General features: G+C 34.4%; 2 protein-coding genes and 1 long non-coding RNA gene across 5 annotated transcripts; all 3 read left to right on the plus strand.

Annotated features, from left to right (window-relative positions):
- Window positions 1-2,793: 2,793 nt before the first annotated feature.
- Window positions 2,794-4,089, plus strand: LOC124433425 (forkhead box protein C1-like). The gene has a single exon (XM_046983192.1). The coding sequence runs from the start codon at window positions 2,882-2,884 to the stop codon at window positions 3,791-3,793; it is 912 nt and encodes a 303-aa protein (XP_046839148.1). The 5' UTR covers window positions 2,794-2,881; the 3' UTR covers window positions 3,794-4,089.
- Window positions 4,090-5,816: 1,727 nt separating this feature from the next.
- Window positions 5,817-6,668, plus strand: LOC124433428. Its single transcript, XR_006944465.1, has 2 exons — window positions 5,817-5,902; window positions 6,449-6,668. It is a non-coding gene; the product is annotated as an uncharacterized LOC124433428 (long non-coding RNA).
- Window positions 6,669-6,854: 186 nt separating this feature from the next.
- On the plus strand, window positions 6,855-15,376 carry LOC124433418 (general transcription factor 3C polypeptide 2-like). Of its 3 annotated transcripts, none has more exons than XM_046983182.1 (26): window positions 6,855-7,449; window positions 7,810-7,967; window positions 8,430-8,834; window positions 9,459-9,656; window positions 10,189-10,256; window positions 10,334-10,511; window positions 10,580-10,729; window positions 10,989-11,125; window positions 11,207-11,284; window positions 11,364-11,488; window positions 11,558-11,629; window positions 11,698-11,753; window positions 11,837-11,916; window positions 11,993-12,092; window positions 12,176-12,243; window positions 12,309-12,370; window positions 12,453-12,593; window positions 12,679-12,753; window positions 12,824-12,913; window positions 13,238-13,309; window positions 13,584-13,756; window positions 13,856-13,969; window positions 14,043-14,132; window positions 14,211-14,300; window positions 14,476-14,583; window positions 15,004-15,376. In XM_046983182.1, the coding sequence occupies exons 3-25, from the start codon at window positions 8,445-8,447 to the stop codon at window positions 14,572-14,574; spliced, it is 2,706 nt and encodes a 901-aa protein (XP_046839138.1). In that variant the 5' UTR covers window positions 6,855-7,449; window positions 7,810-7,967; window positions 8,430-8,444; the 3' UTR covers window positions 14,575-14,583; window positions 15,004-15,376. The 3 variants fall into 3 exon arrangements, with proteins under 3 accessions (XP_046839138.1, XP_046839137.1, XP_046839135.1); XM_046983181.1 differs by lacking the exon at window positions 6,855-7,449 and adding an exon at window positions 14,361-14,401 and having other exon boundaries at window positions 7,484-7,967; window positions 14,211-14,259; XM_046983179.1 differs by lacking the exon at window positions 6,855-7,449 and having other exon boundaries at window positions 7,485-7,967.
- The last annotated feature ends 316 nt before the right edge of the window (window positions 15,377-15,692 follow it).

The following is a 15,692-nucleotide window of genomic DNA, read 5'->3' on the forward strand; positions in this document are numbered from 1 at the left end:
TTGATTCACTTGATTCACTTGATTCACTTGATTGATCATAATTCTAACCACATTCTATTTTTTATCTATTTTTAACTATTCTATCCATTCTATTTATCCATTCTATTTTTTAACTATTCGCTGTTCGTGCTCATCAATCGTCTCAGCTATCTTCATCCAATCATTTGATTGTTTGATAGATATCTCTACGTTAATCTGTCATCATTTGAACTAAAAAAATGGTGTCTATCCTATCTCATCATTGACTCAATGGTGCTCAATGCTTATCCCTACTTCCTAGCTTTGATCAGAGAAAAATACGAACTAAGAGTTGTGGGCAAAGACGCAAATATGGTGTGTCTTCTGGTTTCCATAAAACATAACATGGAAATATCACACTGATTACAAGTAAATACAATATCAATGATTGTCTCTGTATGCTTGTTGCTATTACTTCACTATTGAGTTGATTTAGCTTTCAATGATCGGTGATAACTTCAATATATAATTTGCATTTTAATGATTAATTTTAATCATTTTTCTGTTACCAATATTTCTCTCTTGTCACTACATTGATCATTCACTCTGGAATATAGTTAATGGATTTTACATCCATGTATCTGGTCTACATGACTTCTGATGTTTATGATGTTTCTGAGTTGTTGTCATTTGTTGATGTATAACGTTCAGCGACGCACACTTGAATTAATAATATTATGAGAAGTAAAGAGAAAAAATCTTCTATGTCGTCAAAGGACCCACGTCTCTGCCTTTCTTTTTAAAAGTAATGTGTTACTCAAGCAAATATTGACAAATAAGATATGATTTATGTATATGGAGTAGTTATTCACAATGATATGATAATATTGTCTTTATTTTACTAACATTGGGTGGGTTTGTACAAAGCATTGTATTATTGTCAGTAAAAAGTTTTATTTGTGACATAAGACGATGCTCCATCAACATGGACCTGGGAACAAATGATCGAACGATTTTCATAATTTCTTTTCTGATGTTTACAAAACAATGCGTCGTTAAGTTTTTCTCTTTTCAAGATATTGCACCTTTCTGTTACGGTCATGGCAGTTGCTGTAGCAACGAAATCATTTTTGTTAAGTTCAAGGTTATACATTACAAGTTTTGATGGTTTATTGATGAAAAAAAAACTAGACGAAGTATGTGATGATCAAGCTGTGCTGTGGTTTCTCAAAGCCTCGAGAGGGTGTAAAGAACGTACTTCAACATTATTCACTCTATCAAATCGCCTTCCTTTTCTATTGTCGTACATCACTAGGTGGACATAGCAAGGGGCTCTAATGGACATAGCAAGGGGCTCCGATCATGTGTTTGTTTCTTTCTACTTCGCAATAGTTTAACTACCGAAAGAGAACAGCATGTTGTGGACATTGAATTTCATACTATAGTGTTTTAAAAAGGAAACGATAACAGCAGGATGATGAATAGATGATTATATTAATAGAATATAATTTCTCCCTGTCTTCCGAAGAAATGATCGAGAAATAAACCCGCACCTGGTAGCCGAGAAAATCTATGATTATGATCGTATTTCTTATAGGTACACCTTGGTCTTAACTGATTCTCATTTACTCATCCTTTTTTTTTGTTTGTTTCACATCAATACCTATAAGTCATGCTCTCCCATTGAGTCTCATGCTGAATGCAAGACAAAACAAATCTTCAAAATTTGATTAAAAACAACAATTATTTCAAATGTAGCTTAACTCTTTTCCCTGATAAAGTCTCTTCTCTCTTTCGTTGGTCACGTTCAACATATTTTTTGTTCTTTACATGTGGAAAATGAAAGTTTGTTGCTGCCTTTTCTCAAGCAAAAAGTTTGATAGTAAATGTATGAAGAAAGCTAACTCCAAGGGTGAATGAAGTATTTGCAAATGTTACCGTCGTATGAAGCAAACTTTACGATTGAAAACATGGCTGAGCGATAGCATATACAAAACATTGTTCTTTTAATAACTGCACGGTGTCACTTGCATTTACTGTTTGGTCATATTGACTTTTGGTTGATATCTTTGTTGATTGTTCTAAACCTTTATCATTACTATGTAGTTAGAAGTCTCATGAATACTGAACAACCACAGACTTTATAAAACAGTGATGAATTATGGAGATTGTTTCGACTAATGTCCAAGTTCTTTTTCGTTTATTTGTCAACAGTCGCATGGATTAAAAACTTCTCATTTCACACATTAGTGTTTTGAATAGCATATGAATTTATGGGAGGACAAGTAATAATTGTGCTGAGAATTTTTTAATTCTTTGATGAAAATGCTAACGATAATCATTTGATGGGAAACAATAGCAGTTTCCTCTCCCTGTTGATGAGCAAACAAAAACGTATTTAGCAAGCAATACATCATATAATTGAGTGCCAACTACCTTGGGGGGGCGGCCTACTACATAATTATAAATTGAGACAGTTTCGTCACGGGGCTTCTTTGCTTCATTCAATGACGTTTAAGCTTCGCGTTTTCGAACAGAAACTATGTCTGTTTGTTAATAATTCAGAAAGTTTGTAGCGTAGGATTGTCTTCTAGCAAGATGAATGTAATATAGTTTCGTTGAATTTGTTCCTAATTTCAAGTGCATAGGGAGGAGCTTATACTACAAATGACTAATTCCATTGTGTGCTGTAGTGTTGCATGACTCGTTGAGACAAAAAGCTTTGCCTGCGAAATTGATTAACGACGGCTAGCTCGTTTACACCTGGAGTGCAAAATAGCCATAATTGTTTGTGCACATGCTATTCTGAGTGTAGATTTTGAGCACAGCACGAGGCAAAACATTAAAACACTCGTCCTCGTTGCTGGCTTGGTTTTATACGACTGTCGACATCCTAGTGGACACATCTCTTTTTTGATCAGCAATGGCTTTCTCTATTCCTCCTGCAACCAGAGAATGTACACAATTTGACGTTCATTCCCTCATTGGACAATCCACTTTCAAATATAAAAGTAACGAAAAAGATTACGAAGCTAGGTTATCTGAAATGGTAGCTTCGTCTTACAATAGCAGTTCAACGTCAAATTACAGCACAGTGCAGACGAACACACTTCAAGATCATGGCGATGCTGGCAAAAGTAAAAACCCTCAAAAGAAATCACGTCGCCGACCTCCTTATTCCTACATTGCCTTGATCACCATGGCTATTCAACAATCCTCCGAGAAAAGACTCACTTTGGACGGTATCTGCAAGTTCATTCGAGATAAATTCCCCTTCTACAGAGAAACGTATCCATCATGGAAGATCTGTATCCGTAACAACCTCTCATTAAACGACTGCTTTGTTAAGACGGGAATAAAGAGTGACGAACCGTTAAAAGGGAATTATTGGACGCTCGATCCAGAGAGTTATAACATGTTTGAAAACGGGAGTTTCTTGAGACGAAAGACGCGTTTTAAGCGAAACGACCGCGTAAGAGATTCCTCAGAGCATGTCAACAAGTCTTGTTTAAGAGATACTTCAGGTTATGGTTCAAACCCGAGCTTATTGTACAATGATTTAAACATTAGAAGCAACTTCGTCTTGCCAAATTGCTCCGCCTTCAACTACGTTGATACTCCGAAGATATCGACTCCAATGTCAAATCCTTATCTTCCATGGCCATCTCCGTACTTATCATCGCCGACACCGCCGCGAGAAAGCACTCTTCAATGGCCAAAATCCTATTCATCATTTCTACCATCGTATTATAATCATTTGAGCTCTCCTTGTAACCCATGCTCATGTAGCGTTTGCGAATCCTCAAAGAATCTTTATTTAAGACTATCAAACTAAATATGAGAGTTTTGACTTAACATTATATTATAGCCTGTCAACCACTATTCATCTATTGAATGATGTTAAAACAAGAAAATAGTACATTGTATATATTGTTTAAAGACGAAAAAACTACAGTTTTCAAATGATATAATTTGTTAATGCATTGGAGTAAATCCGTGTTGAAATTATCAAACACAACTGTATTACATGATATAAACGGGGTGCATGGAGTTTGTAAATATCAAAAGTGTTAGAATATGAATTTAGTCTTCGAATAATTTATTGTGAATAAAAGAACTTTATATACTGCATGGTTTTTGTTTTCTCGTGTTTTTGAGTGTAGATAGATCTTTTTTGAAAAGCTTATGTTTTCAGCTGGGAATAAACTTTCGCAGCAGTGTTCTCCCCAACCAAGAGAAAACCATCAACACTGGCATTCTTTTAACTAATTTCAACAGTTTTATTTTTTCTGAATGAAAACGTCCTTTTACATACAAATGTCGTTGGCAAAATATTGAGCATTTTATTTAACATAGCACCATGAGCTTGTTTCTCTCTTTCCTTCGGCATTTATGAGCATTTAGTTTCATAGAACATTGCCCAAAAGTGAATTAGATTATTTCAGGAAAGAAAGTTAAAATAATTTTCAATTTCAGTTTTTACATGTTTCAATTCTCTTGCATTGAATCGTTTGCATTCATGAATCAACTTGTTTTTCTTTCATGCATTATTTTATGCTTTAACATAAATCTTTAGGAAAAAACTTCATAAGCAAAGAAAACAAATTTATGAAAGATACTTTGTCTACATGTGTGTTTGCTTTATAAAATAAAGTTAGTTTATGATATTGATAAGAAAACAAGTAGCAAGAATCTTTATCCACTATCTTTTGTCTCGCATTTCTAAAGATCAATTTCCGTTTTATTCCGTCTTTCTCCGAATGTCTTTTCTGTTTCCATTGTAGCGGCGTTCTCTATTCGTTTGAACACGTTCAATATAAAACTGGGAGACATGTCAGTGATAAATCAACTACAGTACATGCTCTCTTATCAATACAATCATACTTTTTATTTTCATCTCACTAGACTAATCTCAAACTTGTTAAACAATAACTGATTTCGCTTTACATTACAATGTGTGTATACTCATTAGCTTTTAAGCAGCATGCTAGTAAGTAAAAAAAAAAACAATTATAATTATTTTTTATGATCCAAATTGTATTGTACGCGGAGTTAACATTTTCAGACAATTTTGTTTTCTTGATAATTTTTCGATAATTACACTCATTCTTCATGTCGCGATTATTCTTTATTCACAACGTGTGCTCATGAACATCTTGTGATCTTCAGGTTTTTACAACACTATTTTAATCAACAGTAAAGAAAAGTACGTGTTCATATGTTTTCATCTGGACAAGAACTTTATGAATTATTACTAAGCTTGCTTTGTTAAAACTTCATGCTCTTGGCTTCTTTTACAAACCGGTTTCATAAAAATCTTGCAATTTAGAAAATTTTATTCTAGTAAAGTTGAACGGATTTCCTCGATCCTTTATAAACCCAGGGATAGATATCAAAGTCTTTTTTCATGTCAAGAATACTTAAATTAAAAGTTTAAAAATTGTTCACAAAACATCTTTCTTCTTCGTCTTAGGATTTTATTGAAAGGTGTAAATGTCGTCCTCTTCTGGCTGTTCAATTACTCAGCAAATGTGTCCAGGATGTACAATGCCTTACAATCAGTTACAAATTTTAAGTGCTTGCAACTTGCAAAGTTGCAAATATTGAACTTTATACTCATTGTTCCTCACAATTACATGTACACGACCAATATTGGTAATTATAGGTTCAATTCTTTATCTTGTTGTCATGAATAATACTATTGATATTATGTCATATGCAGGGAATACAAACTCGTATTCAGAAGCATCATTTCATCAATAATAGCCTGATAATATGTCTGCATTGCTATAATGATCAATATAGAAACTATTAATTTGTTCTACAAAAAGACGTTTTGAAGGCGTTCCCTGTGATTAACGCAAACCTCTTCGATGTTTTATGAATTGACGTCTTGTTGATACTGTTTAAGTAGAAAAGTGAGAATAGTCAAGGTGTGGAACAGGTGATGATATAGTGATGCATTGCGTATTGTCTGAAGATGAGTGACGCCATTGAAATTAAAGTCAGTGTGAGCTATGACATGATTCAATACGTTGTTTTTGTTCCATGCACACCTTTCTGGATTTTAAGACTTCTCGTTTTAATTTAAAGACGCGAGCTTTTCGCCATTCGTTTGATCAATTGAGACTTGCTTTCTGTATGAAATTAGCAGGCCATTTTCACTTGATTGTGCCGTTGCTGTGGAACGGTAGAAGAAGCAAGAAAATTTTGCACTGTCAAATGACATGGCAAGTTTTGTTGCTTCTACCAACATGCCGCTTTCCATTATTTTACTGTTACCATATAAGCACCCGTACTCTCTCCAGGTTTCCTGTATATAGAATGTGCGGTCTTTTCTTTAACAGAGAATTAGACATTCTTTTGCTTGACTGGAGCTCTCTCATGATTCATGATTCATTTTCATATTTAACTCCCCTCTTCATCCTCTTGCCTAACATAATCATACAATGCAATGATTTAGCCATGTTTTATTTGTGTGTTTCTTTAGATCCCTTTGCCAGATGTAATTTTTATATGTTAACTACGACAGCAGATTGAAATGTTGAACAATGAGATGATGCGTCGGGTTGCAAAGGAATTCCGTTATTTCCGTTCTCCTTGTAGGTCAATCCACAGGACTTCAAAAAATTTAATTAAAGTCTACGATTTGTTTGTTTTATTTGTTTCTGTTGAGTGTATAAGCTAAATAAAGGCAAGTCTTTTCTCAATCAAATTCCTTTTCTGTCATATTGTTTAGAAGAAACTGTTTATTTCCAGTTTTGGTTGTTTGAATATTTTGAATAAAATGATGTTGCACAAATGAATCAAACACTATATTTAAGGATTGTTTGGGTGTTTTCTTTTGCATTGGCAAAGCTTGGATTGTCTTCATTTGTGAAAACGATTACAACTAAAGATTATTGTCTGGATTGATACAACCAACCATGCAAAAACATCACCACATCACTAATTCTGAGTGTTTACATATGTTTTTTGATATTGTTTATTTTCCGTTAACTAAATAATTATCTTCATATAATCTGTCCATAACTTTTAAACTTCATCCGTAAGTTTTTCCTTTTCGTGAAAATAATTGTTAGCCATTGTGGATCTTCTAATTATAAGTCGTCTTAAAGGAAAGAAGGTTTGCAAAAGACTATAGTTTGTCTTCGACAAAAGAAAAGGCAGATGATGTTCTATTTATTGTACCCGATGAAAGTAATTCTTTCCGTTCCGTCATTGTAATATCTTTGCTATTATATTGCGAGAAATGACCGACTTTAATTGTAGCTTCATTTTATATCTTCTTTGTAAACTGTTGCTCTGATTGCTTATAATTGCATTCATGCAGAGAGCGCCAAGTTTTTTAATAGAGGCCACGATACCACAAGAACAAAGACAATGTGGGAGGGTAGTAGACATTGGAATTATAATTGATTGAATAAGAAACATTATGCATTGAAGAATTTCAAAAAAATACTGAAAATTCAAGTCTTTCTTTGAGTAGAGGTAAAAGAACATTGAAGAAATGCAATATAAAACTTTTAAGATAAATCCAATGTTAATTTTTTAAGTGGAAAAGTTCCCATCCTGCCCCCCTCCCCTCTCCTCGCTCTGCGATCCATGACTGTTTTCCTGCACGACAAGGAATGTAATCTTTACGTTCATCAACATGTTTTGGTTTTTTTATTTGCCACACGCTTCATGATGAATAATTTCTGCTTTTAATGTTTGCTTTTGTTTACTTTAACCGCTACAACTGCATTACTTAAAGTAAGCGCAAACACACTGTGCAAGAACGCAGGCTCATTACAATTATTTGTTTCAAAAATGTTGTTTTATGTTTTTATAACCACAGTTCTTCTTCAGGTTATTCTTTGAGAAAGTGGCCAATTCTACAGTAGTATCACGGTTGATAGTTTCGTATGGAGTTGGAAAATCTTGATAAAGAGAAACAAAAAGTAAAAAGATGAAGAAAAAATAAGTCACGTTCTTGAACTTCGTGTGTGGTGGTTGGCAAACTTTATGTAAGTATGACATAATGAATAATGAATGTAGAGCTTTTTTAATATAATGATTCAGCAAGATGTCTTTTCCCACGTTTTGAAAACACGATGAAAAATAGTGATTACCATAATTTGTGAACAAACAATAAAACATGCGTATAGTTCAGTAAAAAGGAACGATGCAGTATAGGTTCTGATTGGTTGAGTGTTGAGGTTGCACTTAATGGACCTTTCTTAGCTATTTCTATAAATTATAAACACATGCTATGCACTTGTTTTTATCAATCTCACAATAGACACAATTAAACTTTACGTAGAAAAATTACAAAAGAATCTAAAATAGAAAGTTACATGTCAGAAACAAGACTTGCACAACAGTAAAAGTCATCTCCACAGAGAATTATTTGACCCTTCTGCATGCCTGGTACTTTTGACAGTATCATGTTATTATGATGTTATGGGTGCAATATTTGATGATTTTAGGAGGAATTAGTGGCTATGGCTGGCCTTAACTCAAATATGTCCAATGATGACTTGAGTATTGATGACACGTGTCAAAAAACATTGGATACTACTGTGGAAATGGATTTTAAAACTGCCGTGAATGAGCAAGATGATACAGAGAATTTTAATGTTGAAATATCAAGATTTACACATGCAAATCAAGACAGCATGTCAAATAATGATTTATCAAATGTATTTGTCAACAAAGACATTAACATTCATGGCAACAAAGCAGTTTTCTCTGAGGATCATGGAGACATGAATGTTGATGAATTAAATGGAGATGCTTCTTGTATATCAGCTTTGTCAATGATTGGTGAAGGCAATGACCATTATGAGCTTCTAAGAATGTTGCCTGAAGCAGGAGAAACAAAGCTCTCTAAAGTAAGTAAAATATGAGGGACTAGTTGGATTTAAACCTCTACTTATTGGTTGGTGGGATAGCTCAGGATCGCGGAATTACTTAGGATGGCAGAATTACTTAGTTGGTAGAGCGTTCGCCTGGTGATCGCAACATCCCACGTTCGATACCTGCCCTCGCCAACTCAGCGTATGAGTAGCGCAAATTGGGTAATCAGATCTGTGCGGTAAAGGTGCAGGGAGCTGAGAGTAGGTGTGGCGCTCCACCTCAGCATAGATCTCCCTTGTCTAGCTGTAAACAAAAAGGGAATAGACTCCCTCATTGTTCGGCCATTACCGACTTCAGGCCACCTTGCTACTTTCCTTACTTTATTGGTTGTTTACCATTGTTTGTTCCACCAGCACATGATCATCGACAACTGGCTAAATGTTCCTAACATCTCAATATTTGTCATTTGTCCTAATTTTAATAGAAGTCAGTAATGCTAGGGAGTATAAATATATATATATATCTCCTTGGTTACAGAGGTGTCAAAGAGAGGGTGTATATGTACGTGTTTGGTGCAGGGGGAAATTAAGAGTGATAGTTAAACTACTCAACAATGACCCTTCATTTTAACTATTTAAGGAAATACATGCCTGTTTTAGGAAGTTAGACAGAAACTACGAAACATTTTAAAGTCCAATAAAGTAGTGATTTGCCCACGAAATAATTGTGGAAAGCCCTGCAAAAGTGTGAGTGCATTTGAGTATCATGTCGTGCGATGTGGCATTCCTTTGAAGTATATCAAAAACAATAAACAAAGAGATGATTCACAAAGCTCAACTTGTTCTTCAAAACAGAAGGTTTGTATAATTTATGGTCATGGGAAATTTTTTCCAGAACTCATTTTTTACAAATGTTGGCGTAAATCCAACTAACACTTTTACTACTACTAACCCAACAAAATTTTCAGCAAAATTATTATCAATTTCTTTAACTAAGAAATCAATTCATTTCGTTGTTTTTCTAATCAAAGAACATGAAAATATTTGCATTTAGGAAAAAAAAACTGGCTGGTAGGCTTTGTCACTGCATACTAATGGGAATCTGTGAGGATTCTATATAATCTACAGACATAAAGTTTCCAACTTGTAGTGTTGAAATATATAAAGATTAAACATTTTCAGTTTCAATGAAGAAGATGTTTCATCGCGTGTTGTAGAGGGATGACACTTTTAATAATCCTGATGTTGAACTAAAAATTTATGATGCATGCCTCATCTCTTACACAAAAACAAATAAATGTTTCCAATAATTTGCTATGTCACATGCGATTCACAAATATTTCATAACAAACACTACGTGTTAATTCATACTGTTATTCTTTATCAAAAGAAAACACCGCGACGAAGGTCAACTAGAGTGAGAAAGAACGCATCAGAGCAAAACCAAAATGGTGGAAAGTGAGGATTAAACTTTCATGATTCATAAGTCATAGTGGTTAAAACAAGTTAACTTATTCATATCAACTGTGTTATAGCATAGATGATGATGTGTCAGCTGAAGAAGATGGTCAATACAGTAGTCATGGCTGGTGGAAGCATTACGAAGAAGTACCAGTTCCACCTGAGGATTTTCCTAACTCTGACCTCTATTCGAATCTGTCATCGCTTACTGAAGCATTCAAACACAGATCTTCAATGAAATGTCCAAAAAATGTGGGCATGTCAATAGTTCCTTTAAAGATAATTTGTTATTGAATATCATTTCTCAAATCTCGTTATAGTGTGGACGTACTTTTCGAAAGGCGGCAAACGCTTATGATCATATCAAGAAATGTGTTAAAAACCAGAGCAACCATCGCTGTAAACTTTGCGGTAAAATATTGACCACTAGGCATGGAATTAAATATCATCTTATTACAAAACATCGTAAGGTTAGCATAAAGAACCTTTTACTTTCTGATTTTTCTACATTTTGGCATACGATTGAGATAAAGTATTTCAATTGAAGAAAACTGAGAATAACGGGTGTTTTATGAGTAAAAAAGTTGTGTGGATAGTAACTGACAGGATTTCTTCTTTACCGAGGGAATAATTTTTTGTCTCACTATTTTCATCTCTTCTTCATTGATTTCGTTTTCAACTGTTGATGGTTATTGTCTTTGAGGAAGTTTCAATCTCGGTTCAATGTAGAAGGAACACGATAGTGAAAATGATGAAGAAAGCGAGTTTTCAGGGACAGAAAATACTCCCGTAAAGCAAACAAAAGCGAAAGTAGTAAGAATATCCAAAAAAAAGAAAGTCAGATACGAAGAGCCTACTGAAAAGTGGTTGGTTTAACACGTTCCTTTTTGTGCATGGTTTGAAGTCTATCATCAAATCTAAGACGTATTTTATATTGTCAATTATAGGCAACAAACGTTTTATACCCATGATGCTGTGCAATCATGGCGACCTAGTTTGAAACATTGGAAAACTGTACCATTAAGGTTGTTAATTGTCATATCATCATTGTGAAAGTTTAATGGCAAATGTAATCGTGAAACAACAAATGTAATTGTGATTTAGTGAGATCTCCGGTTACGTACCCTTGATAAAAACATCGAAAGTATTTGGCATTGAGGACATTAAGGGCAACGGTAAACCGAAAGATTATCAGTTGCCATTGTTTGCTTCAACACCCGTCAATTCAGGTGGGGTCTATTGTGAACATTAATGGATTATGTAGACATTTATCATCATAATAATATAAATTGATTTAGACGGTGGTTTGTGTAATATCATAATAAATGTTGGTGGATCAGTGTGGGCTATGGATTGGGTACCTTTACCATGTAAGTTACGATTTTCTCTACAATATTGTACGTTTGAAATAAAATGATTGTTTATCTTGTTCTCACAGTAAATGAAGATAGTGATCAATATCTTGCAATCTCTTGTCACAACAATCCTGATGAGGTATCTAGAGTATAATGACATCATTAGTAACCTATTTCATAATCTTTTTTACCAATTTAATTCCCTGTTGCTTTTGTATTTAGACCCATTTATTGTCGAAGAGATACTCCGAGAAAGGTCTTATACAAATTTGGAAGTTTTTGAAATTGAAAAATGGAGAAAGGTACATTACTTGAAATCACCACCAAAAACCTGATCCAAACGTATGTAATCATTACGTCACTGTATTGTGTGCGCAGGCCCATTGATTCAGCGGTATTTTCTTTGGGTATACTTCACGAGTGTGGTCCTCTCTGGGAAATGCGCTGGTGTCCATCTGGCGTATGGGAATCAACCACGGTAAACACAGTGATACGTAAAGTTGTGAAAACATAGAAAAGTGGAACAAAATTTAATATTTTTCAAGGATTTTTTATGTTTAGAGTGGTGAATTAAGTCGCCTAGGAATGCTTGCATGTGCTTGTGCTGATGGAAAAGTACGAATATTCAGGTCTCTTATTGTATTTTAACATTGAAGTTTTTTTCTGTTGTGGTTCATCAACTCTTTTTATTTAGTGTGCCACATCCTTGCTCTCTTGTCAAAGATAGTAATACCTGCGAGTCTTCTCCAGAAAAATGTTAGTTCATCATGCACTATCGACGTTATCAAATTAATTTTTTCCATCTGGCTGTTTTTGTGACTTCCATTTCTTTATCCAGTAATGTACCGCGCTATCCCACACTTGGTACTCTCCCCAGGCTCTGTTTGCCGGCCTTATCGTGGAGAATGTGGGCCAACCTGGTCTCTGGCATGGCAACCTTATTCAGATCACAAAAAGATAATTGCCTCTTTTGCAGATGGTTTGTATTGTTTTATTACACGAAATCAATGATGATTTATTTGTCATGAAAAAAAAAATATCTTCATTAATTAGTTCATCTTTAGGTACAGTGGCTGTATGGAATCTCAAGACAAAGAGTCGTATTTTGAAGTCCACGTCGTCAGATGCTCTTACCGAGTGTAAGAAAGGACTTACGTTGCAACAAACTATACTCTCTACATTGCTTAAACGGATTTCCTCATTTTTTAGATCTTTATCCTATATCTCATTTTCAAGCTCACAATTCCGTTATACGATCCCTCGCCTGGTGTCCGACTGACGACAATTACATCGCAACAGGTTAGTTGTGCTTTATGAGAAAATGTTTGTGTTTGGACGATCAGTATATGAGACAAAGATCAGTAAAATTATGCTCTACTTATAGTCCTTACTAACTAGTATTTGTTTTAATTCGTTTAGTTCACTATAGGAATGTTAACGTTCTTTTTAAAGATCAGTAAAATTATGCTCTACTTATAGTCCTTACTAACTAGTATTTGTTTTAATTCGTTTAGTTCACTATAGGAATGTTAACGTTCTTTTTAACCGGTTGCATTGTAAATACCGTTTAATTCGTTGTTGGTTTGGTTTGGTTGTTCTAATAAGCATTCTGGCTTTTTTGAGGTGGCTATGATCGCATAATTTACATCTGGGATCTCCGTCGTCCATATCAGCCGGTTCTTCAGCTGATACACGGTCAGTATCTGTTGTATCAAACCAGGTTGTTGTTTTTTTCAATGCAAAATACATTCCTTGTATTTCCTGTTATTAATCCGTTACATAAGAATACCCTTATGCACATTTTACATCACTTAAGACTTATACTATTATTGCATCCGTAGACTTTCTTAAAACTTTATGACACCATTCAGCTATAGTCTCACGTGGCTCTTCTATTGGGATGACTCTTCTTTCAGTTTAGCAGTATAGTCTTTAATCATCACGCTAAAACATTGTTTTTTTATGATAGCATTGAGCTACAGTCTTAGTTGGCCACTTCATTGGGGGCTATTGATCTATAATACAGAGGTCTTATCTCGCATTCGGGGTACACGTGTAGTCGATTACTATCATGGTTCAAAGAATGATCGAACTCTAGGTCACTCCTCCACATGTTTAGTCAGTCATAATGCAACTGTCTGGGTAAGTGATGTACTTTTAGGAATGGCGTTAAGGCAGTATATGAAAACATGCTGTTCTTATTGGTCTCATGAACGCTATTATTGAAATGTGTATTTCTAGGACAACGACTTCTCTCATTGGTCGAACCATGTAGCTAGTGTTGATGCTGCTGGGGTTATGTCCATAAATTTCTTGCCAGAAGCCTTCAATAAACGCACTAACAAAACGAAAACAGTAAGTTTAGCTTTGCACTTTATTGCTGGGTTATTGCTGTAGTGTTCTTAAAGAAATTCTAAACATATTCTAGACGATATTCCGCGCATGTATTGAACCTTCTGACGATGGAAGCAGCGTTGATGAAGAAAATTACAAGATTATATTCAAAGACTTTTATCCGGTAGCTAAGTTTCATTATATTTTAGCTGTACACTGGCTCTGATTGCTTCACCGTCGCTAATTTCATTTATTTTTTCAGCTGAATAAAATGTCAATAGAAGAAGAAAAAGTGTTTTGTGAGACAGCAAATGTTCCACCAAGTCAAGTCCCGCATGTTGCATTTCATAAAGTAAATATAATCAGAATATTATAAATTTTATAAAAGACAAAGTGTTTTGTGAGACAGCAAATGTTCCACCAAGTCAAGTCCCGCATGTTGCATTTCATAAAGTAAATATATTCAGAATATTATAAATTGTTTTTTATGTTTAAATATGTTGGTTGTTTTGGTTTTTTCCTCTAAGGTCCGATGGAATCCCAACTCTAGTTGCTTTTTTTGGTTGGCCGCTGGAGGAAAATCAGGTCTAGTTCGAGTTTGCCATGCAAATGAAATGACAGATTAATTTTACCAGGTATATAACTATTCATACTTTATATATACAAATAATATAATTTTGCCATGTATTGCTACAGTGTTTTACGCAAAATCTCTTTTCATCGATACAGGATCCGCCTGATGAGCGCTTATGCATGAATATACTGCAAAATTATATCATTCCATTGAGTAATATGGCATTTTGAATGAATTATAGGAAATATATGCTAACTTATTTTAAATACAATGGTCGTATGATCTACCATACACATGGCAATGAGTGGTTGCTATATTAAAACTTATCAAAGGTTAACCACGACAGACAGTTTAATTTTTTTGTCTTGGAAATATGTTTGTGAATGTTTGATCCCAAAATTAAATCTCCCGTGATTTGTCGATGCAGACAACAAAGTGATGGTCATTAGTAAAATTGAGAATATTTTATTCATTTTTTTAGATTTTGCTTTGTACGAGTGTCTAGTTCTGTGACCGCAAAAGTTGAGTAGGATTACAGACAATGCTGTGTTGTAGCTTCGACAAAAATGATAGTTTTGACAACAAGTATGTCTTTGAATATACATCAGCAAATGAAGTAACATACGCCCAGGGCGTTACATAAGTTCTTTCATTTCTAGGCAGGGGCGTTTAATAGATACGACGAGTTTTATAGAAAGGCGTTTATATCATTTCTATCATCTTTATATAAACGAACAAAAAGCTACGATACTGATTGCCACAATCGATAACACACTATTTTATTACATTATAATGGAATGGGATTATAGAAACTTCTAGTAAAAAACTGCCACTTCCTAGGGAAGCGTTTCTTGGATCATTTACTGTATGTCTTTACTCCAGATATTATCGGTAACTATATTGTCGTTGCTGTACGTAGAGTTGAGAATCGGCAGCTATTGAAGTGTAAGATACCGAAATAGTCGTCTTGGTTGACTAAGACAACGGATATTGCTTTAAGGCCTAAAAAACTATTATTGATTAGTTGTCATTATAGTCAGTCATCAGTCGCTTGTTTCGACTGTAATTTGCTCGGTTTTTTAGGTTTATTTCGAGTTAGAATTGTTAAAAGCGACATCGCCTTATAAAGGTTATTCATGTTCTTATTCTTCAAGTGAAATTGTTTTTAAT

This window comes from Xenia sp. Carnegie-2017, unplaced genomic scaffold, assembly GCF_021976095.1.
Source record: "Xenia sp. Carnegie-2017 unplaced genomic scaffold, XeniaSp_v1 HiC_scaffold_13, whole genome shotgun sequence".
NCBI lineage: Eukaryota > Metazoa > Cnidaria > Anthozoa > Malacalcyonacea > Xeniidae > Xenia > Xenia sp. Carnegie-2017.

What these genes read in the sequence shown, in the direction of transcription:
- LOC124433425 (XM_046983192.1), top strand. Translation starts at nt 2,882, where the DNA reads ATGGCTTTCTCTATTCCTCCTGCAACCAGAGAATGTACACAATTTGAC.
- LOC124433418 (XM_046983182.1), top strand. Translation starts at nt 8,445, where the DNA reads ATGGCTGGCCTTAACTCAAATATGTCCAATGATGACTTGAGTATTGAT. An exon ending in GAAGAGCCTACTGAAAAGTG is followed by an intron (nt 11,126 to 11,206) that starts GTTGGTTTAACA and finishes TGTCAATTATAG; the next exon opens with GCAACAAACGTTTTATACCC. An exon ending in CGACAATTACATCGCAACAG is followed by an intron (nt 12,914 to 13,237) that starts GTTAGTTGTGCT and finishes GGCTTTTTTGAG; the next exon opens with GTGGCTATGATCGCATAATT.